Source organism: Rattus norvegicus, chromosome 1, assembly GCF_021556685.1.
Source record: "Rattus norvegicus strain SHRSP/BbbUtx chromosome 1, alternate assembly SHRSP_T2T, whole genome shotgun sequence".
In the NCBI taxonomy this organism is placed as follows: Eukaryota; Metazoa; Chordata; class Mammalia; order Rodentia; family Muridae; genus Rattus; species Rattus norvegicus.
The window spans coordinates 107,897,772-107,920,718 of NC_141534.1; the positions used below are offsets into that span (position 1 = coordinate 107,897,772).

At 52.8% G+C, this 22,947-nt stretch overlaps 1 protein-coding gene and 1 long non-coding RNA gene across 3 annotated transcripts in view; one reads left to right on the plus strand and one right to left on the minus strand.

The window, feature by feature from the left end:
* Nucleotides 1–3,043: 3,043 nt before the first annotated feature.
* Nucleotides 3,044–22,947, minus strand: part of Ush1c (USH1 protein network component harmonin) — a 48,362-nt gene continuing 28,458 nt past the window's right edge. Inside the window, exons 15-27 of one of the 2 annotated variants that reach the window (XM_087556478.1) lie at nt 22,833–22,882; nt 19,153–19,305; nt 17,856–17,972; nt 16,842–17,324; nt 13,202–13,321; nt 12,137–12,187; nt 9,789–9,830; nt 9,129–9,182; nt 8,715–8,814; nt 6,064–6,173; nt 4,909–4,964; nt 4,420–4,528; nt 3,267–3,433 (exon numbers count right to left, since the gene is read on the minus strand). In XM_087556478.1, coding sequence (XP_087412604.1) covers nt 3,356–3,433; nt 4,420–4,528; nt 4,909–4,964; nt 6,064–6,173; nt 8,715–8,814; nt 9,129–9,182; nt 9,789–9,830; nt 12,137–12,187; nt 13,202–13,321; nt 16,842–17,324; nt 17,856–17,972; nt 19,153–19,305; nt 22,833–22,882 — 1,523 coding nt within the window. In that variant the 3' untranslated portion in view covers nt 3,267–3,355. Of the gene's footprint in view, nt 3,434–4,419; nt 4,529–4,908; nt 4,965–6,063; nt 6,174–8,714; nt 8,815–9,128; nt 9,183–9,788; nt 9,831–12,136; nt 12,188–13,201; nt 13,322–16,841; nt 17,325–17,855; nt 17,973–19,152; nt 19,306–22,832; nt 22,883–22,947 lie in introns of both variants that reach the window. The other variant, NM_212521.2, reaches the window with a different exon arrangement.
* LOC148007348 (uncharacterized) lies at nt 11,115–12,554 on the plus strand. Its single transcript, XR_015646385.1, has 2 exons — nt 11,115–11,185; nt 12,176–12,554. It is a non-coding gene; the product is annotated as an uncharacterized LOC148007348 (long non-coding RNA).

Sequence of the window (22,947 nt, forward strand, 5' to 3'; positions counted from 1 at the left end):
TGGCCTGCCTCAGAGACCTTGGACTTGCTTGAGGCCATACTGTGTGAGCCTATTAACACAGCAAGGGCTGGAGAGACAGCTCAGCAGGTGAGAGCATGGGTTGCCCTTGCAGAGGACCCAGGCTTGACCTCCCCAGCACCCACATAGAGGTTCACAACCTATTTATAACTCCAGTTCCAGGGGATCTGACACCCTCTTCTGGCCTCTGAGGGTACTGCATGCACGTGGTGCACAGACACTCAGGCCAAAAAAATCACCTTTACACATAAAACATTAAAAAATTAAAAAGCAACACAATGACCAATTAAAAAATCTCTATACATCTAATTATATATTTAACATACATGTATTGCTCTCTCTTCCCCAACCCAGTGTGTGTGTGTGTGTGTGTGTGTGTGTGTGTGTGTGTGCGCGTGTGTGTGTGTGTTCTTTATTCTTTGAGAGAACCTTGGCTAACACAGGAATCTAGAACAGAGTCCCAGTGCTTTGGTTTTAGCATCGGGCTCAGCAAAACCTCCTCAGACACTCCTGTATTCTGTCTCACTGCCTGAAGTGTCCTCTGGAGTTGGGTTTCTGTCCATTCCGGCCCTAAGAGTCAGAGGAGCGGCGAGCCCACGACTCACTGAGTTCTCTCAGCCATGCTAAACCCCAAGCTTCCTTGCACAGATGATCTGAGCCTTGAAGGACGCACAGGAGGTCCACATGGGCTTGAAGCGATGTAGTGAGCAGAGAAACAAGCAGGAGGATCCAGAGACACAATAGACCATGGCCAGACCGGGGACCAGAGTCCAGTGTGGCCAGAGCCAAGGTCGTGACCCAGGGGAGATAGGGCTGGAGGAGAGGGCAGGGACCAGGTGACAGAGCTTTGACAGCCAGGTTTGGGCTCTGTCCTCAGGACAGGAGAGAGGCCTTGAAGACCTTTCAAGTGGGACAGGCACGATCTGGTTGCAGTTTCGGCTTGCTCCCTCGCTCGCTTGCTTGCTCTGCAGTGGAAAGACAGATGACCCAAGGGAAACAGAAACTGCCGGAATCTAATTCCATACGGCAGCCACATCTTTCTCACTTACATGGACTCCTGGAGCTACGGTGTCTGCATCTACATCCTAGCTCTCCGCTTACTCCCTGTGAAAGCTCGGGCTTCATACAGGGTGTCTCAGTTTCCTCCAGAAGACAAGAGAGCCATTTCCTTCCTCCGGTCCTCTGCAAGGATGGAGTACTGACTCCAGGTTTGGACTCCAGCACAGTGCTAGATGCAAATATCTCAACCGGCCCTGCCTCTCATGTGCCACAAGTCGCACCCATGTTAGCTTTCTGTTACTGTAACAAAGTATCAAATTAAGAGGAGGGAAATTAGGGGCTGGAGATTTAGCTCAGTGGTAGAGCGCTTGCCTAGCAAGCACAAGGCCCTGGGTTCGGTCCCCAGCTCCAGGGGAAAAAAAAAAAAGGAGGGAAATTTTGTTTAAGGCCCACAGTTTTGGAGGCTTCTGTCCAGCGTGTGATTGGCTGCTTTCCAGCCTGTGGTGAAGTAGGATATCGTGGTGGGAACACTTGGCAGAGGGGCTGGAGTGAAAAAGAGAGGGAGAAACTGTTGTGAATGAATTCACTTAGGGGAAACACTCCGGTGTTACTGACTTCCCACAGAGTGGGGACAAATCATACCACACCACACCACACCAAACCAAACCAAACCAAACCAAACCAAACCAAACCAAACCAAACCAAAAACAAACCAGAGAAAGGCCTGACAGAAGCCACTTAAAGCAGGAAGAGTTGGTTGGGGCTCTCAGCATCAGAAGGGATACAGCCCATCACGATGGGGAGGGCGTGATGGCAAGAGCTGCAGCAGCCTCTGCAGTCAGGAGTGAGCAGACAGGAAGTGAGACTAGGGCTATAAAGCCTCGAAGCCCGCCCGGAGTCACCCACTTCCTCCAAGAGGCTACACTTCCTAAAGATTCCACAACCTTCCAAGACAGTGCCACCAGCTGGGGGAAACCAAGTGTTCAAACCCGTAAGCCTGTGGGAGACATTTCTCTTTCTAACCTGTAAACCCTCAAAGACCTAAAAGTTCCCTGGAGGTTCTACCATTTAGTTTCTCCTCTTCCGTTGGTACCAAACAGAGCATACAGGCCTTACGGAGACCCTGCCGGTCCAAAGGATAGCACCATGTAGGTGGAAATACTTCGACCAACATGCACTCATAGCTGTTAACATCTACCACAGCACACAGCAGAGTCCAGCTGCTTCCCCACCCCGATCTCATGGCTGCCTTGGCTATGGCTTCTTTCCTTGCACAGTATTACTGGAGAGTGTCACATGACATACTACTCCTCTAGGCAGGGACAAGATTGAGATTGAAGTCTGGTGTCTGCATAGCCTTCTTTCCATGGTAAAGTTGAGCCATGTAAATGGAACTTCCTTAAGATGGGGACTGTGTATAGCCAGCAGATCTCAGCTCTGCTAAAACTCGCTGTAAAACACCGCCTGGTCCAGTCCCCTTGGACTTCCAGCTTCGGCTGTCGCCTGGGATCTGCCCTAAGCCCTACTTTATACACGCCATCTATCAGGATCTTTCTGATTCTCGCAGACAAGAATCTGATCAGTGCTGCGTATTTTGGGTTTGATTTGGGATAACAACTCTCTCCAGGGACTATCCGAGAGGTCCTGTCTTGTCTCTACTGATACCCTCTTTTCTCTTCCCTAAGGTTCTGCTGGGTTATATTCTGTGCAGGGGTGCACCTTATCCTCCTCCCCCATCCTGGGAACCTCAGGAAACACAGCATAGTTTCCGATAACAGCTGGGCCACTCTACGCCTCCAGGTGCCCCTTTGAGAGAATAGGGCCAAACCCTGCTACACACCTTCATGTCTCTCCTCTCTGCCAGCGACACCCTGAAACCCAGCTTGGGTCCTGCTACCTCCTGAGCTCTGAGCCAACCCTGGGTATCGGTCCTCTGTGTAGCATGTTTAGATCACAGCTGTGGGGCCACAACCTTCCGGTTTTCCACTTAACTGCTATCCACACACATTCGTCCTCAGAGGCTGGAGACGGAGTCAGTGTATTTATTAGTGAGTTCACCATCAGGTTTCCAGCAGGGATTACAGTAGGAGGGAGTGCAATAGGGAGGTGCAGGACCTGGGCGCCCTTAGGTCTCAAGAAAGGAATATTCTAGAGCAGGTACGGCCAACTTAGAGCTGGAAGAAATGGGAGTGGAATCCCACAGACCACTCCAGAACAGCAGTTGGTCCTTGCTCCACCTTTTGCTGGCTTTCAGAGGAGGGGCCAGGTCACAGGGCTTCGGGGGACAGTTTCCAGGGAGATTTTCTACACCTGGTGACTGGTGTCTCTCAGGCTGACTTCAGGGGCTGGGTGCCGAGCTTGCCAGCTTCCAGGATGGGTCTGGCTGGCTTCTGTCTCTGGACTTTAAAAGAAGGTTCTGTGGAGAGGAGGAAACAGATGGGGTAGACAGGACGTGTATATGGCCCTCTGTTCATGGCTGGCCCCACCGTAGCAGCACAAAGCCCTTCCAGCCTTCAGGGGCTCCCTCTCAGTTCAGCCCTGAGTAGAAACACACCAGCCACAGCACCCAGGAAGTCAGGGAGGAAGACAAAGGGGTGTCGGTATAGGAAGGGGGACGGGAGCAGCAGGAAAGGCAGGAATCGCTTGTTAAGAAGAGCAAGCAGCGACAGAGCAGACATTGAGGGCCATGGTAGCCAGGTCCACTGTTGTGGTTCATGAAGCATGATCATGACCAATAGTTTGGAAAAATTGTGACAGAAAGAAAGCAGCCATGTTTGGAGCTATGCTGGTTGTGGTCATTGGGCCACAATCAACTCCAGTGTCACAGCCACCAAACCCAAGACACAGATAGGGAAGCACTCCAAAACTTGGCTCCCTGGCACAGCAGAGGGAGCCCAGATCAAGGCGGGATGGAGACCAAGGAGAATGAGGGCTGAGCAGGGGAGCCCGCCAACCCTGGTTCTTTGGACCAGCTTGAGGAGGTTGAATGGCATGGCTCTGCCTGAGCAGGGCGTGGGGATCCTGCAGGGGTTCTGGTGGGAAATAGGTCCCTGTGAGGAGATTCAGGAGGCTTTAGTGTTCTTCAGCCTTGTCCAGCAGTGGGGAGACACTGTTGTTCTCAGTGCTGCCCTGCTCCAACCAGGTTCTGAGTGTGACCCAAAGCGGGTCCCAGGACCCGTGGGCATCAGGACTCTCAGGTCCTAAGCCAGTGCCCCCAGCTGGTCTTTGTGTACCCCCATAAGCTCTAGAGTCTCAGCCATTGACAGCAGCCCCAAGAGAGGCATTCCTGCAGGCCGCCTCTGTCTTCCTCTAGACACCAGTCCAAAGAACCTGCCAGGGTCATGGGCAGCACATGACACACAGCGTGGGCAGACAGGGCCCCGAGGCTGCCTGCCTAGTCACCGTGGGCTCCAGCTGCAGGAAAAACCCGTGTCTACACACGGGCTCATAGGCTTCAAGCTGCTTTCGGACCGGCTGGGGGCTTTCGGCTGCAGAGGAGGGAAGAGAGGAGCTACACATGCAGGGTGGAGCAGGAGACAAGAGGGAGGGCCCAGTTACTGCTGGGGGAGGCTCGGCAGGCTCTCACCCTGCACTGAGTGTCTGTCTCTTCAGTACTGCCTAGGCCCTGGTTCTGCTATAGACACTATAGAATTCTCAAGCTATATGGAATGAGCCACTCTAGGCAGCTGAGGATGGGCCAATGACTGTGAGCCAACACTACTCAGGCCCATGACTCTGGTCCAGGGTATCTCTAGCCCAGGGTGTTCTTGGCCCCATGACTACCAGCAGATGTGTGACCAGGATACCCCTTTCACTGGGTGAGACTGAAGAAAGGTGGCTAGGATCCTGGGAGGGAATGGGGTGCAAGGGCAGGTGCCTGTTCACACTTACAGTTCATCATCGTATTCCTTGGGGGGACAGACGGCAACCACAAGGTCTATCCAGTCCTGTAGGGAGAAACCGTGTGACCGCATAGGACACACGGAGAAGCATGTGATGGATCTGCCTGGTGTTCTGTTTCACTCCTGGGCATCGTAGCCCAGGGCTAGCTAGGGCACAGTGAGGGCTAGGGCTCCCTTATGGAGACCCACACTCTAGGAAAGCGCTCCCCCTGGAAGCGGCCCTGCTAGACCCTCAGACGTTACCAAGCTCCCAATTGTGGATCTATAGACCAGGGCTGGGGCAGCCACTTGAGGATCATTTACGAACTCACAGCCGTACCCCTTATAGTCTCGAGTACCACTGACAAGCAGCACCCCTACCCCTGAGCCATAGCAAACACGGGCTCGCTTGGCCTCTCTGATCTTGACAGTCCCCTCGATGGCATCTCCACCGTTGTTGGCTTGCCCATCACTGTCCACCCTGGCTTTGGCTGGCAAATTTTGAAAGAGCACCAATCCCCAACCCCATGCCAAAGCTCCTAAGATTGAGCTGAACTCTCCCCGCCCTGTAACCTCCCTCCATCCACTGAAGGAGCACAGAACACAGCCGCTCCCTCTGTCCTAATCCAGCCATTCAGATCACCAAAGACGATCATCGTGTTACCCGTTGGTCTTCTCTTCTCCACATCCTGTCATGTGGGTCCCAGGCCCATCTGGTCAGCTTCCTCGGCACTGAACTTAATACCTCAGGCTCAGCTGCCTGCACACAGTGGCACAGGTTGTGCACTGCACAGCGCGAGTGGGTAGCATCTACATTACAGTCTGTAGGAGGGCACCCCCTTCAGACTGTGCAGTGCACATCCCGAGAGACTCCATGTGGGAGCCCTGGTCCGTGTGGGTATCTGCTAAGCATGGAGCAGGCTACATCCACGCTTGCATCTGCCCTCTGGGCTGTTCACTCTCTAGCAGCCCCCAGTACCCTTTTGATTCTTCCTTAGCACACACACACTTAAGAGAAGACCTTGGAGGTTTTTTTCCCCCCATCTCCAGCTTTTCAGGTCCAATCCACTGTCTGGACCTTGGGTACCAGCCCTGGACTTGGCCATGCCATTGTAAGACCAGGGTCTGAGGCAGGTGGTGAGGGAAAAGAGGGGCTCGCTCTCACCCCGCCCTGATTCCAGGCCTTCTGCAGGGCAGCCTCAGCCTCAGCCAGGGTGTAGTCCGTCACGATCTTGCCGTTGATGGCCATGATCTCATCCCCTTTCACAACGCCACCTTCAGGAAGAAGCAGACAGGTGTTCACCTGGACCACTTGTGACCTGTGCCTGGTTCAGGGGTCTCTGTGGCTCATTACTGTGGGGCAGTGGAAGGGGCCACACCCTGGGCTCCTGAAAGCTCTTGAAAGGCAAAATAGGCCCAGTTCCTCAAAGGGCCCTCCTGCAGGTCCTCTCTAGGCTCTCTAGAGCCATTAAACCACAGAGGAGTCCTTGGCATCCCCTAATCTGCACAGTGCAGCAGGACAGACCTGCATTTCTGGGGCAGTTCAAAGAGCCTGAGCCATCAGGGGCAGCTACACCTCTCCAAGGCCGGCCATGCTTGCTCTATCAGAAACCAGTCCCTTTCATTCCCTCTCAGCACCCTGTTCTCCCCTTGCTCAGCATTTTTTTCACAGTGTGACCACAGCTATTCAAATGTTTGCTGATGGCCCCTCCAGTCATCCTCCCAGTTCCACTTTTCCTGGTTCTCCATACTCAGCCTGGCTCTTCTCATAGGACATAACACAATGGGGACCCAACGGAAGAGTATTGAATAGAAGAACAGCGCTGAAGCGGCGGCTGGCTAAGCCGTCCTGGGATCTAGTGATTCTAACAAGTCGTCAAGTACAGACTGAAAAAGACTCTCTCTGCAAGACGACCAGTGAGTCTCAGAAGTGCTATGTACTGTGGCTCTCTAAGTGAACAGACTGTGTATGACTTCCCACACCTCTTGCCCATCATGCACCTCCTTTGTGTAAAGAATTCTGGTTTTGATGTGCACAGAACTCTGGGTTGCGGGGAAATCAATCACTTGGAAGCCTCGACAGTGTGGAGACCACAGGAATGTGGTGTGTGTCAGCAAGGTTCAGAACCCACGTTCCTGTCACTGGGATGTCTAAATTAGCATGGGACCAAACCTCAAACAGCAGATTTCCCTGTGCAGTTGGGGCTGAGGATAAGTGACTCTTGGCAAAGTCACCAAGGGACTCAGGGAGTAGCACAGGTCCTCTTTCGTCCTTCCCTGACAGACATGGGTGGGACAGGCGGCAAACCGTCCTTCAGGTTGCACAGACATGGGGATGGGAGAGGAGAGTGTCCAGTCATAGGAATTTAGGACAGCTTCCTGGATGAGCAGAAGCCTCTGTGGGCTGAGGTAAAGGCTCCAAGAGGGACACAGAGGACTCTCTGAGGCCAAGGCCGTGGTTGGCAGGGCTGGACAGTGCCCAGAGTAGCCAGAGTGCACTGCCTGCCAAGGTAACTGCTGAAGCCCTGCTGCCGTTGACCAAGGGCCTTTCATTCCAGCCTCCCGTCTTAGGCTCAAGTCCTCTGCTGCTCCATCCTGAGCCCCGGTGCTTATGGGAAGACTTTGCTCTAGCCTGAAGAGATACTCCTGCTCTAACCTAGGATTGAAGGGGACCTGGGCCCTACCGAGTACTACTCCCGGAGGGCAGAAGCCAGAGCTCTGTGGCAGAGGCATCAGTAACAGTGATGAACAGTTTGAAATGTAGGGCGTCAAAGGCTGTCAGGTGAGCTGATAGTGTGAAGCAAGAGACAGCCTGGATCCTGAGTCGGTAAACAGTGGGTTCCGGGTTTCCGTTTATTTTCGAAACAGGGTCTTGCATAGCTCAGGTTGGCCTCAAACTCACTATGTTGCCTTGAACTTCTAAACCTCATGCTCCCAGCTCCCAAGTGCTGGGACTGCAGACACAGGTCACCGATCCTGGCTTATACGGGGCTGCAGCTGAGTGCTAGGCAAACGCTGTATTAGCTGAGCAGACTGTGTTCTTGTTGAAAGGAAAAGAAGGCACGAGGGAGGGGCAGTGCATACAGGGAAGAGATGAGAGGTCTCTGGCCTATGGGAGGGCCAGGCTGGGGAAGGTACCTAGAGGTGCTACCTATCCATTTGTTTAATTGGGCATTAAACAAATGACCGATTTGCCTGGATTCACGTCAAGCCTGGCGTCTCTTACTGACAGGGGATCCTGTTTCTAAGCTGTGGCATGCGAATCACTATGGTGAATACCTGGGGATTCTGAAAACCGTGATATCCTTAGTCCCAGGGCTGTACCAGGCCCACGGACTCATGCCTGATCTGTGACTCATCCCACAGATCACCTGCTCTGTGAGGATGCCTCCCTCCTGCTCTCTGCATGCCCCTTCTCCCTGGAAATCTTCCTTCCCTTCCCAGGCTGCACCAGTCATCTTTGTAGGCTTCACTGGGTCCCGCAACCCTCTTCCTGGGTTCTCGTGGCTTCTGTCCCACCAGCATTTCCCATCCGCCCTTGGCTGACAGTCCTACTCTAAGGCTCTGGGTCCATTTTTGCCACTAGCCTGGGAGTTCCTAGAGGGCAGGATGGCATCTGGGCATGCCACCTCAGGTCCTGGCACCATGGCACAGCCTCAGGCAATGTCTGAGACTAGCTAGGTGGTCTGCTGGATGGATCTGATATTCCTGAGCAACTGTGCAACCATTTGAATCCCAGTGGATGTCTGCTCTCCTGGGGCGTCTGGTATAGTCATCATAGCATCCCCCAAACAGGCAAAGCCTGCCCACACTCACCATGCCGCTCTGCAGCTCCTCCTTCATAAACAGCAGAGACGACCACCTTCCCCACGGGGGAGTCCACTCCCCCCTCCAAGGCCAAGTCTAAAGACCCCTCCTGGGCAGAGGAAAGCAGGTCTCAGGCAGCCACACAGACAGCAGCCTGCAGAGCACCAACAAGTCTGACAGGGCTACGGTGCACAGAAGGCATGAGACCACATAGTGCAGCGGCCATGAGAGAGTCACGGGAGAAGGAAGGTCTGGGTTGAGTATGTATCCCGCCCTTCCCACCCCCAAGGAGCAGCATTCCCAGGGGAGCAAGGAGGGGAGCAGGGACCCTGCTGAGTCACCTAGGAGTAGAATAATAACCAGGGAACCAAGATGGCAGGGCAGAGAGGGTGGGTGACCAGCCTCTGCTCCATGACCAGGTACCTTCTTGATTCTCAGCAGCCGGACATCCTTCCCTGCAATTTGTTCTGGCGAGAACTAGAAAGAGAAAACCACGGTGGGAATGAACAACTGTGAGCTTGCTGAAGGGTAAGAGTGTCCCTGACCTCGACAATGGACCCATTGCATGGCGGAAGAAGAGAACTGAGTACCGCAAGTTATCCTTTGACCTCCACATGTATGTATGGCTTATGTGCACACGAACATGCACACACACACACACACACACACACACACACACACACACACACACACACAGAGCAACACAAGACTCAGCTCCACTGCTGTATTATCCTGGAGTAATGGAAGGAAGAGCCTTGTGAACACATGGCTGATGCCTGCTAGGAAGCTATCATTCAGAAACCAACTTCTACTAAGTGCTATAGTAACTCCATACCGCATGTACACACATAGGTGTATACACATGCATACATGTAACAGTGCTTACACATACAGTACACACATGCATGGGCACACACACTGAAAGGCTAGCTAATGGAGCCTTTGCAGGAAAGAGCATCTGGGGGCGTCTTTGGGGCCCTTTGTGTGCCCCAGGGTTCTCCCCTCAGTTTTGGAATGGCTCCCCGTCCCTGCCACACACACCGCCCCCCCTCACCAGCCCCAGGCTGGAGAGTCCCCTCTTACCATGGAGTAAGGATCAAAGCCTTCTTCATATTTTCGGAAATCCTGGAAGCAAAGAAAGGGCTTTAGGATGGTGAGAAGCAGCCATGGAGGTGCACTGCAAATGAAGAGCAGACAGGCAGGGGAGAGCGCAAGCACACCAGATTCCAGGGGCAGAGGTGGGCAGGGGGTCAGGAGTGGTGGTGGTCAGGATGGAGGCAGAGGGAGGAGATTGGCAGCCATAGTGGATGGAGTAAGGGGACGGGGCAAGCAAGAAGCCATAGGAAGTGCTTGGAGAAGCATGGCCCTGTCCCTGCTCTGTTCAGTGGGTGGCCACCTGTGGCTCCAGGGATACCACTGGGGTCTGGATGCCCAGGCAGTGGCCCTTGCCTCACAAAATGTCTGGAGGCTGTGACCAGGTCATAAGGGTGAATCCACGGCTCTCCACTCAGTGCTCTGACCTCACGGAGGGGAGCAGGCCTGTCTAGTGGGCTTCTTGACCTGGAGAACCCAGCCACAAAGTGACTGAGGAAGGCAAGTGGCAGTCTGTACCGAGGGAAGAAGGGAGGTGGGGGTAAGATTAGGGGGTGGGCTCTGGCTACTCTTTGCTGATCCAGGAGTTATGATGCCTTCCTCCCAAGAGAGATGGAAAAGACATACAGCTCTGGGGCCCTGACTTGGTAGGGTTGCTGGGGAGAAATGGGACAGGACTTGGAGGCACGCAAATCCAGGACAAGTGGCTCAGGAGTCACATACACGTTAAGCCAAACTAGGGTACCCACTAGCCTCAGGAGCCAGGGTGGTATTCTCGAATTAAGGCCCCCCAAAACACAGCCAGTCCCCACTGGGAAGATGGCCACCTGGTTCCCTAGGCTGCACCAAGTCTCTCCTGAGGTCTGCAGTCAGCACTGTGAGCAGGCCAGAGATCCTGCCCCTGCACGGACTGCAGCTATGAAACACTAGGCCAGAGATGAGGGCCCGACTTCAGTGATGGGTCACATCCAGGTCAGTCTATGCATGTCAATCAGCACGTAGAACAAGGGACACAGCACATCTAAGCACCAGAGAGGTACTAGGCAGAATCTGGGACCTGTGTCCTTGTCACCAAGAGAGACCTATCTATCCCTAAGTACTGGGTCATGCTGGCCCTACCCCCATTTGTGGGACCCTGAATACTGTTCTCAGGAATGGCTGGGTGGCAAGTCTTGTTTAAAATCTGAGACTTCTGAAACATTACAGCTGGTTTGCCTTAAAAGAGCCACACCCTCCATTCGGCAGATGGGGAAACTAAAGCCGGAGAGGTGACATTAATGCCTACGGTCATGAGTCAGAGGAGGAGGCCAAGGGTTTAACTGGAAGCTTGAAGCCTTATACTCCTGAGCTGTTGTCCTTTTCCTTTTGAGAGTTCTTGGCGTCTCCAGGTATGGGGTCTTTCAGGGCCTGTTGGGCAAGGACTGTGCTTTGAGGCGGGTGAGCAGATAGCAGAACCAGTGTCCTGGGTCTAAATCCAGGCACAAATAGGGGTGTTCCATGGCTCCTGCGTCTGCCTCACCTCTGTGCCAGCGGGAGGACAAACAGACCCACCTCCAGCTGCTGCGAACTTAAGACTCAATTTAGAAATGGGGCTTGGCCCAGCACACCTTCGAAGGTCTTCTGTCCCTCTCGGGTCCTGGGCTGTCAGCGGCCCCTTTTACAGACCCTCTGCCTGTGCCTCCACCACTCCTATTCTCTGCCTATCAAATCGGTTTGTGAGTGAGGGGTTGGAGAGCCTGCTGGCCAGGTTGGTTGCCTTTGATTTGGGGGGTGGGGGAGGGTGTCTCTTTGGTGATGAAACTCTCGATCCAAAAGTTAGCTCTGGATGGAAGCCCCAGGATGTAGGGTAACTAGATGGCTATCTGGGATGCCAGCAGGGAGCCCCAAATTCCAGTGAACCCCAGAAAGGTGGAGGAGCCAAGTTGTCACCATCTCCTGAGGCTAAGGCAGGCTGTTGTCTGTTTGGAGCAAGTGTAGACTAAAGAAGCAAGTTGGTGTCCATCCCCCTAACACCCCTTCCCTCCAAGGATGGAGTCAGGGCTAATCTTAGCCTACAGAGTTCCCTCTGATCTACTTCTGGATCACCAGAGGGTAGGGGTGGGGAACCCTGCTGGAGGCTTTCTTAGTCAGTATTTAAGTTCTGAAAAGCCATGGGTCCCTTTTGCTGGGGGGTGAGGGGAACACAGTGCTGGCCTGAGACTTCCCAGCAGGTAGTACTTGGGCGACCTTGAAACTGCCCGGAACTAGTGTGGAGAAGGGGAGGGGTGGTCAGGCACAGAGTGAGACAGGTCAGATATACAGGACTACCAGACACACGACTACCAAGGGTCTCATTTTACTTGTCTGAATGCTGTCTGATATACCACCATCCTCTTCAGCATCTCCTGCGGCTGCCAGGAATAAAGAAGACAGTTCCCCGCCGGATGTTAAAAATAGGCATCGTCTGCCCCCTGGTGCCAGGCTGTGGGGCTGCCAGCCTGAGGCTACGGTGTTCCTCCCCAAATACATTGACGTTAGGAGACCACTCCGGACCTCCCACCCAGGAATTGCTGTGAAGCTACACAGACGCTGTGTACCACTAACCAGAGAACTCAAGAGGACTCAGCAGTCTGGCCAGGGCATGACCTTTGCCCTTTGGGGGAGCCAACAGCTAAAGCTCAAAATAAGCACTGGAGTGCCCCGCCCTGACTTCTGGATAGGGTTTCCTTGAAGGGAATAAAAGTTCTGCCTTGGTGGCGCTTCCACCTCGTGAGGTCAGTCAGAGATCGGATCCTGAGGGGTGCCTGTGAGCCCCAGCTTCCGTAGCTGGGTGGGGGGAAATGGAGTGAGCAGACCTTTCCCCTCCCCTAGCATCTGGTTCTAGTGAGGCTTGAGAGGCAAAATGGGGTGTGTGCAGGCACATAAAGGCCAAAGGCAGCCATGGGTGTCATTCTTCAGGTGCCGCCCACTCTATCTTTTGAGGCAGGGTCTCTCAGTGACCTAGAACTCAGAGAGTGGGCTCGGCTGGCCAGCCAGTGAGCCCCAAGGACCTGCTTGTCTCCTCTGAACAGCGATTACATCATCATGCCCAACTTTTTAAAATCGTGGATCCGGGGCTTGAACTCAAGTACTCATGCTCACACAGCGAACACTTCACCAGCTCAGCCGCCTCCCCAGATTCAACATTGCCATTCTTAGATGGAGCTGCAGGCTGTGTGTGGCCAACAAAGGAACTAGGATTTTACGGGTCCACACCCACTGCAAACCAGGTAGAATCATCCCTTGACCAATTAGAAGGCAGCAAGATGACACAGGATCTGATTGTGTCACGTGTCACTCCCCTTCCAGAGGTGTCAGAACCCAGGTGACATGACCCTGGTTGGCTGCTCTAGAAACACCCCCCGGAGGGGACCCAAGGGGCTTACCAGGACCTCAGACTTCACAGCTGGCCTGTAGACAAAGTTGTGTTCCTGATGGACCATGACGGGTTTGGAGATGGTGGACACGCCAGGGCCTCGTGGAGGCTGTGGACTTGGGCAAAATGTCTACAGGGGTTAGTTTAGGAGAGACCCATGTGACGTCATAGTGGGTGTGGTCAGGGATAGCCATGGTACTTCTACAAACGTGCAAGTCACTCGCATGCACATGAGCCAGCCCGACGCATCTGCCCAGACAGGAGAGGCCTGGGGCAGGCTCATCACACAAAGAGAACTCCCCTGCCTCATGGCTCTAGGGAATCAGCTGCTTGAGTCAGAGGGCACACTTTCAAGGCTCTCACACACTGGCCACCCAGTATCCCCTTCCTTAAGGGTCTATCTCCCCTGGATAGATTCTAGGCCCCGTAGTGTGACACAAGGCATCTCTGGATCCCCGTGTCTGGGCACAGTATCAGAATCCCTGGGGCCAGGACACATCAGAGACCAGGGACTGACAGCCCTTTTCTTCGCTTTGATCCCCTGGTAATACATCTCTCAGGAGGGCATAGTCCTGTCCCTGAACCCTTCGGCTCCTAGAGACTGTCAGCACTGCCGCCCTGACTCCCAAGGCCCATCATGAGATTCTCTATCCTCCCACTGTCTCCGTCCCAGACCCCTCATATTGCCCGACACCAGGCTCTAAGGCCTCAGGTTCTACTGCCTTGAAACCATTGCTCCTCTGCTTAGCTGGCTCAGACTGTAGCTTGGAGGTTACTGCCTTCCTAGTGTTTCTTCTCCCCAGGACCTCGGACTTCACAGCTGGCCTGTAGACCAAGTTGGGTTCCTGGAGGACCATGACAGGTTTGGAATTGGTGGACACGCCAGGGTCTCGTAGAGGTTGTGGGCTTGGGCAAAATGTCTACAGGGGTTAGTTGGTTTAATGGGGCTGGTTCACGCTTACCCCAGATATCTGTGGGTCCTCCACCTTCAGACTAGACACTCCCCCTAGACTATCTTGGGTAAGGACCATGGCTGACTATCTAATGTTAGGTCCCAGTGCCTAGCAGAGTGTCTGGCATATGGTAAGTATTGACCGAATAAACAAAACTCAACAGGACGGCGGGCGTGGCAGGCAGTGCCTGGGCAGATATGGTTCTGGAACCTTCCTCAGGCAGGTGCTGGGTGGCAGGCTCACAGTACCTGTTCCTACTACCTGAGGCCAGCTAATGGCTGGGGTGACTATGCAGATGTGTCACCTACACTTCCTACTGCACACATTGAAAACATACAAGGGACACAAGCAGAGGACTAGGCAAGGTAGATGGGATGAAGGCCAACATGACGAAGCAGCTTCGAGTCAAGAACAGTCCCGGTTTTTTGTTTTTTGTTTTTTGTTTGTTTGTTTTTTTTTATATTCATGGAGGTCCAGCCCTTCAAGGCTCTTTATGTGGGTACTTTAACACTTCTATACCCTGATCGGTGTAGCATTCTTAATTCCTTGCAGAGTTAGAGAGAGACTGGAGTCTTGACTCAATGTTTGTTGAGATGGTCCCCGCCCCCATTCATGGTTTTGTTCTAATTTATTTCATTCTAATTTACTTGGACCAGGGACCCTTAATAGCACTCACTCTTGTCTAACGAGCACTGCGCATGCATCTGCAACTCTTTTAAGTATTAACTCAGAATTCGTCCGCCCAGGGTGGAGCTGTAGCTCAGCTGGTAGAGCGCCTTCCTAGCACGTGCAAGACCCTTAGGTCCATTTCCGGTGTCACATGACACAGGCGGGTGGCACAGGCCTGTGAATCCAGCACTTGGGAGGTGGAAGCAGGCATAGTAGAGGCTTAAGGCCTTCTTTGGCTACATTATGAGTTCAAGGCCAGCCTGGGCAACATGAGACCCTGTTTAGTTTTTTGGTTATTTGTGGGGGTTTTGTTTTGTTTTGGAGTCTTACTCTGTAGCCCAGACTGTTCTGAAATTCATGTGTAGCTCAGGTTGTGCTCAAATGCAGTGATCCTCCTGCCTCAGCTTTCGGAGTGCTGAGATTACAGCTCTGACCCACCATGCCGCCCATCGCCCTCTTCATGTATTAACTCGTCTGGTTCTCACGGTAGATTGGTACCATTGTGTTCCTATGCAGCGAAACCAGGATGTCCGGGCTCACACACGGAGTGACAGGTACCCAAAGTCATTTAACCAGGGAGCGGCAGAATATGATCCAGACTCCGAGGGGTGACTCGTTACTGCCTCCCCTGCCATCATTAGGTTTCTTGCTGCTCTGACGTCCCCATGTGCTGTACCCCTCAAGGCTCAGCTCTAAGCTCCAACAAGACAGGGGTATCCTCAGCTGGACTACATAGGCTGGCTAGCTTAGGGAAGACTCACATATCTACAGATGCCCTCCCTTCAAAGGCAAATCCCTGGAAGGTCCAGGTGTGCCAGCCTCATGGATCTCAGCTCCTTCTCCTTCTACCAAGGGGGCCTGGTATCTGATCTCTGGGCCAGATTTGTCAGCGAAAAGCTACTGCCCACCTTCTGGGGTCACTACAGAGAAGGATGGGTCCTTCTGTGCCAGGCTAACACAGTCTCTGGAACCTGATGTTCCCAGAGTGAGGAAGCATCCCTCTCCCTATCTGAGTTGCAGGAATCAAGTCCCTCACCAGAGGTCGGCAGGATTCCAGTCGCCCTGTGATCCTCCATCAGGGACTGTCAGCCAGTCAGCAGCAGGCCCCTTGACCTCCCTGAAAGATCTGATCTACTAAATCTGCTCTCCCTTTGGGAACACGAGTGGGAGGCAGATGAAAGCCACTGGGGACGTGCTGCCGACACCCCGCAGTCCCTCACCCTGCAACCCCTCTTCCTATAGCTCCTTCCTCACCCCCAAGTGGACGGGAGCCCCCTCAGCTGAGTCGGGCCTGGCCGCTGGCTACTAGGCTCGAAGTCTCACATGGTGCCCAGGGACTGACTCTTCCAAAGCAGTCTTTGGATAAAGATCAATTGATGGGAAACAGATCTTTCTGAAAATACCACCGCTCAATCTGTCAACATCCAAGAAAAACATTCCTCGTCTTTTAATAGTAAATTTGAGAACTTCTAAGAACTCTCTCATCTTCAGGGTTTCTTTCTTGGGTCTCAGCCAGGCGTGTCTGACGATTACACACCAAGCCAGTGCTGCCAACTAGTGCTGTGGGAAAAGGCGCTGTAGTGTCCTAAGACTACCCTTTATTTTCAGAGCTAGGTATGCCCCAGCTTCCCCCTGCCATGCACCCTTTCTCCAGTAGCTCACCCCCCCTACATATGAGGCTTCCTCGGACCCTATGAAGACCAAAATGGCTATTCCACACAGCCAGAGAGCACTACACCGCAGGTCACCAGCATCCACTAGGTCAGGAGCTAACATCATCCAGAGGCTGCTGACGCTGACCTGACACACTACTGCTCATTTCATGGCCACAGCAATTCACCATGTAAACACAGGACTTCAGAAACAGTAGAAAGCACACCCATGCAGGTCAGTAAGCACATCACACCGGGGAAATGGGGCAAGATGCTGTTTCCTCCCATGTCCGCTCACCAGAGCAGCGGAGGGCGTGGGAAACAGCACCCATCCACATTCCGTTTGCAAGCACAACATGCAAGAATAAGGTGGTACCTTAGGGGCGGGCGGGAAGCTCCGCTCAGGGGTGGGGGAGCTGGTGGGCTTCCCACTGTGGGTGTTTGCCTCCCAGTCGGTTGCTGGATGGCCTGGGTCCCCAGTGCGGAAGGGGTGGTTGCCCAGGACCTCTTCCAGTGCTGAGGGCAGTGGGCGGGTAGGAGTGAGGTCTTGGGTGGGAATGGACGGAGGGGGAGGGATGGGAATTGGGGGTGGGGTGTGTTGCACCCATGGTGAGGATGAGCTGCTCATGTGGTCTGAGGACGGAAGTACAGGAGGGGCGGGGACCTTGGAAGGTGGGTTGCTGGGTGGAGGGTGGGGCATCACAGGCAGTGCTGAGGGAGTCTTGGGGGGATAGTAGAACATGTCCAGGGGAATGTCATCCAAGTCAGTGGTATGGAGGTGGATTCCACCAGCGAATCGTCTCAAGGGTGGGACCAGAGGAGACACAGAAGGTGGGGGAGGTGGGGGCCCTGTGGTCATCTGGGGATGAAGAAGTTCTGCCATTATTAACTCCACAGCATAGCAACAGAAACATTCTGCTCTTTTTCTTTTGCTGCTGGATCCCCATCACTCAAACCAGAACCGTGGACGCTGCCACCCAGCTGCCCAGCATAGCCGGTGGGGCTGGGAGGGATTAGTCCAAACACAAGAGAGGTCTGAGCGATGCCAGCTGGGCATGGTCAGACCATTTACCCTCTGCAGTGGGGCACGTTTGAGATGTACGTGGTACATCTATTGGTAACTATTGCAGGGGCTACAGACCCAGTGGGGACTGTCTCGGGACAGAAGGGACTTGTGGTCACCCAGAAGATAAATTCATCCACATAGACTCATCTCCCTTATGACAGGAGGTGACAGCAGCTGTCAGGACTGGGTTGTAGACAGTGAAATGTCCACCAGTGTGGCCAGTGATGATCACCAATGGCCACCACGCGCCTCCCACTGTCCCCAGGGTGTATTGTTCTGAAGGTGACTGTCGGGGGCATCCATGGGAAAAGAAATTTCTATTACCTCAGTAATCTCATTCTCAGCAGAGGAAATCTGCTGGAGGCGAGTCTGACAGAGCCTCTCCACCCAATACTGAGTCTTTTCCGATTCCTCAAGATCTTCCCGTTCAGTCTCAGACACCTGGGACCCCGGGACCCGTGCCAAAAGGAGAGGACAAAGGGCACAGTGGATCACATGGGCAGCAACACACAGGAGCACTGCTCTAGCCCCCTCCCTCACCAAATACTGGTTGGCATGACAACACCTAGAAAAAGAACCAGGCTACTTCCACCTGGAACAGAAGTTAGGAGGTAGAGGCTGGGGTGTCAGGATGACGAGAAGGCTGACAAGGATGACAAGGCTGGTTCCCGGGATTCACATAACCCTGAGGCACTCGGGGTTCTTTCGTAGCCCCTTTGGCCCCTCCATGGGTTTAACTTTACTCTTACTTCCCCACCAAGCTGTCCTGTCCTTAGAAGTGTGAGTTCAATCTTATTCTTCATTTTGAAGTTAATCTATTGGCAATGCCAGACCTAATAGGCTTCACATTTCCCAGGACTTCTCTGGTTTTATAATCTAATCAGCCTGGCACTGTGAGTCATGGAATCATTAAAGAGAAGCAGAAATGATATTGCCTGCAGTCAGGAAGTTCAGGTCAACAATCTCACCCAAGACACAGAAAACTACTGGTGCTGGGAGGGTACTATTGACATGGTTAGTCTTAGATACCACTCCCAGGTTATAGAGGTCTAGCCTCGGACACACCGTGTTGATGGGAGCAGCCTCAGGCACTAAGCCTGATTCACTGAAGATAGTTTCAGACTTGACCTCTACACTAAAAGGTTAGACCCATACGCCGAGAGCTAAGTCAGCTCGGTGAGACTTGGTCAGGAGAGCATCCTCCATAAGGCAGGAGAATGGAATGTTAAACGAATTGTCAAGAGAGGCAGAGGGGTTAGCCTCAGGTAGCCTGTGAGCCAGGAGACCAGCTCTATTGCCATACCTAAGATGGACAGGCCTTGCCACAGAGTTATACCTTGGTGGGGTAGAGTAAAGGGAGAAGATTCCTGTATCAGTGACTAACCTGAGACCTAGTCAGGACAAGGAGGCTAGCCTCAGACCCAGCCCCTAAACCAGGAGACTAGTGTTTGTCTCAAGCCTGCATCTAAGCTAGAGTTGAGCTCAGATGACCCTGGGTAGGTGGGGCAGCCTTGCTCTCTGGACTGGGGTGGAGGAAAGGTCTGCCTTTAGATCCCATCTGTGCACAGTGATCCCCAGACTGGCCCTTGGAAGCCTGTTGGGAGAGTGACAGCGCACACACCTCCTGGGCTAGCCTGTTGATCTTCAGCTGCTTCTCCTTCTCCAGCATCTCTTCCTTCTCTTTGTAGAGCTTTTGCTCAAACTCGAGTTCCTTCTTGTTTTTCCTCAGGTCCTGCAGGCTGTCGTACTTGGCTTTCTTCTTCTCTTTGGCTTTCTGGGCAGATGGAGCATTGTGTGTGTGGTAAGGGTGATTTTAGACATTGGCACTAGCACGGGACAGCAAACAGGGCATCCAGTTCTCAGACGAGACAAGGCGGCCTGCTGCAGTGAGCCCCATTCCCAGCTCTGTCCTACCACACTGGGCGTCAGACCTCAGACTGAGGACAGTCAGGTCACGGATGCCCATTGGAGAGTGGGAGACACTCCCTCATCAGCCAGAACTGGCTTACTGGTTCTCGGACTAGCTGTGTGACCTTTCGGCTAAGTTCTGTAACCTATCTAGGCCTGGACTCCCCACATCTCTAAAGTAGGAGAATCAGCTGCTCCAAGTGCCCATGAAGTACCATCTAGGGGTTCAGGGATCTCTAAGTACTTCCCAATATACGGCATTGCATTTACTTCCTACAACCTAGGTGCTCGCCTTCTCTGGTAGCAAAGGAGAAAGATGGCTACTATTCAGACGCCAGAGATGCATTCTGGGAGATTCTAGAAAACCCGAGTGAGCTGGTTAACCCGATGTGCAGAGGTCATCTGTCATGGTCCAGATGTGGGGCCTTAAGCCAGGGACACTGGATGTTCCACACTTTATTACTTAGAGAATCCAGAGCCAGGGTTCCTTCTAAACTGTCTTCAACTGGGCGTTATCTGAAGTTGCTGGGACTGGGAGATGCAGGGTCAACCGGAAGTTACAAGCTTAGAGAGGTGACGTTCCTTCCACAAAGGCAGACATTTAGGAAGTGATGCAGACTCAGGTGAGCTCAGATAAACAGGGGTCAAAGGAACACAGCAGGTGGGAGATCACCCCCCCCCAACACAGCAGAGAGCACAGAGCTAGCACTCAGAAGAGGATGCAGAAAAGGTCAACACTCAGGGTGATTTCCAGAGTAATTGTGCTTCTCTACCTAACAAGGTTCCCTGCTTTGCTGCTCTGAATCAGCTTAGAGTCCAAGGCCTGGAGTGAAGAACTGAACTTCCCAACAGTGGATGCAAACCTCTAGTGTCAACCTAGGGTAGTGAGTGTCTGCAGACCTTTGATGTGCTCATCTTGCCCCAGCTAAAGACAACCTTATCTCCAATAATGGCTACCGTGCTTTGGAAATGCTCGCCTCTGGGACTCACATCTAGAGTGGTCCGTGACATCCCTGCTTCATTTCTGCTCAGTTCATGGCCTACCTGCTCACCAGGCCCCGAGCTCAGTGTGAATCCCCACGCCATGCTGTAGGTTCAGACACCAATCCTCAACAGCAGCCAGAAAGGGTCTACTTGGTGGCAGCCAGCTAGACTAAGGTCACGGTGCCCTCAGGGGCTGCCATGTTAGGAATGTCCATTCTATTGATTAGCGAACAAAGCCAAATCTATAGTAATGTCACGATTTCACAGCCAGAGTGGGCTCCTGGGAAGGGCAGAGACAGCTCCTGCCTCACCCTCATTAAGGGCGTCTGTTGACAGATGGAGATGATGGGCAAACTGTCACAGAGCAACTGTAACCCCGCTATAGATAACTTAGCTGCCCACGAATCTGCCTTCCCTGACAGGCTAGGAGCTCTAAACGTCAGGCTAAGCAGGCTACTATGCCCAAGTTTTTATGTGGATTCCGGGATACTCACTCAGGTCCTTACAGTTGGGAGGCAAGCACTTTAACCTACTGAGCCATCTCCCCAGCCTCAGTTCACCCAAGCAGTTCTTGGGAAGGATCCTGGACTGAATCATGACTCCTTCACGCCCCCACATAAACCAGGGCTCCACGAACTGGTGGCATTGAACTGAGATCACTTAATGTCAGGGGAGGACTAGGAGACATGAGATCTCTCCATTCAGATAAGGGGGTTTGACGCTCATGGCTATGGAGTCACCATTATATTCCCTAGCTCCAGTACTGAGAAACGCACCATGTCCAGCGGCTCGGGACAGAGTGACGATGGGTTTTCAGACCCGGTGTGAGGGATGTGCTTGTGATTGACCATCACTTAGATCATAGCAAATATCTGTTTCCATCGAGGCCGAGAGGAGGAGAGATTCCACCAACTGACCAACAACTGTTCTCTTTGGGAAGTGTAAACAGAAACCAAAATACCAGCCATTTGTAGTGTGATAACAAAACCAGTCATGGGGACTTTAGCCTGACCCCGTCACAATAGCAACCTCCAAGGAACGGGGTTTGTGTGTGCAGAACATTCCTGCTCATTTCCATTTTCATAGCTCTTCATGTCTGGAGAACACAGGCCCTATCTGTGCCTATTATTTTCCAGTAAAATCTCTCTCTCTCTCTCTCTCTCTCTCTCTCTCTCTCTCTGTCTGTCTGTCTCTCTCTGTCTCTCTCTCTCTGTCTCTCTCTCTCTCTCTCTCTCTCTCTCTGTGCGTGTGTGTGCATGCACATGTGATATATCACATGTCCATGCACCAGTGTATAGAACATGCTGTTTTCTTTAGCCAAGTTCTAACAGGACTATAATGGGAAGAATTAGCAGTCTAACTCCATGAGACTCCCCCAGAGTCCAGCCTCCAGCCTGCAGCACGGATACCTACAAACACAGCCCAACACAGAACCATAAACCTACTTAACACAATACATTCCTTTTGAAAGGCTTTTGTAGCTCAGTTGTATGGGAACTTTGTAGATGTCAATGCCATGCCACAAGGTCAAAAGGTTGGACGTGACTTCAAGCCATGGACTCAGTCTGGGACACAAAGGCCACAGTCCTAGGAGACCACACACTCTCTCAAGGGGGTCCTGCAGGAGCTGTAGCTTAAGCCTTGCTCACTGCTGTGTCATGCTGTGATCCCAGGTCGAAAGGCGCATGTGTCGCCACAGCCTTGCTTCTGAGGGCCCTTGCTAGAGAGAGCCGAGCTGAGTCCAGTGATAGCATAAATCGAGTTCCCTCAGATCTATGCCGGCAGCCTGGTTTCCAATACCAAACCATCTTGTATGTCTAATTCGCAGTACAGATATTAACCGTGGCATTCTCATAATCAAATACTGATGAAATTTAGTAAGACGAAAGATGAGTATTTTATGGGGCCTGGGGATAGTCTAATAAGATTTAGAGAGAAAATTAAAGGTCTCAGAGAATGGAAAGATACATAATCCTAGCCCTGAGTAGAGATAGGTCGAGGCTATAGTTAGAATTAACATAGCTGCATTCCCAGACTGGGGTGCTAAATTCCACACAAGCTACATCTGGCAGGGTCATCATGAACTGCTTTATCTCACCCACCCTGGCACTTTACCCTACCTATCCCAGGCTTCTGGTCATGGCTCTCGTCCTGATTGGCATAGCAAGTCTGAAGTTGCTTGCTCCTACCCAAGACCACCAGAGCCACCAGGGCTTAGGCAAGTCTCATGCTAGGAACCCTTTCCCCCCCACCTCTCCTGACACCTCTGTCATGGCGCCCCTGCCAGACATCAGAAGACAGCAGTCAATGGGTCAACTTTGCAAGTGGAGGGGGAAAGAAATGGACAGAAAAGATCACAGCTCACATCAAACTCGGCAGCACACAGGGCCTTGCTCAGACCTGTCCTACCTTCCGGATGGTTGGAAATTTGCCATCGTAACGGTAAAACCACCCAAAGGCTACAGGACAGAAGACAAACAGTGAGACGCAGTATCCACAGGCAAGCGTGGGGAGTCGGGCTCCC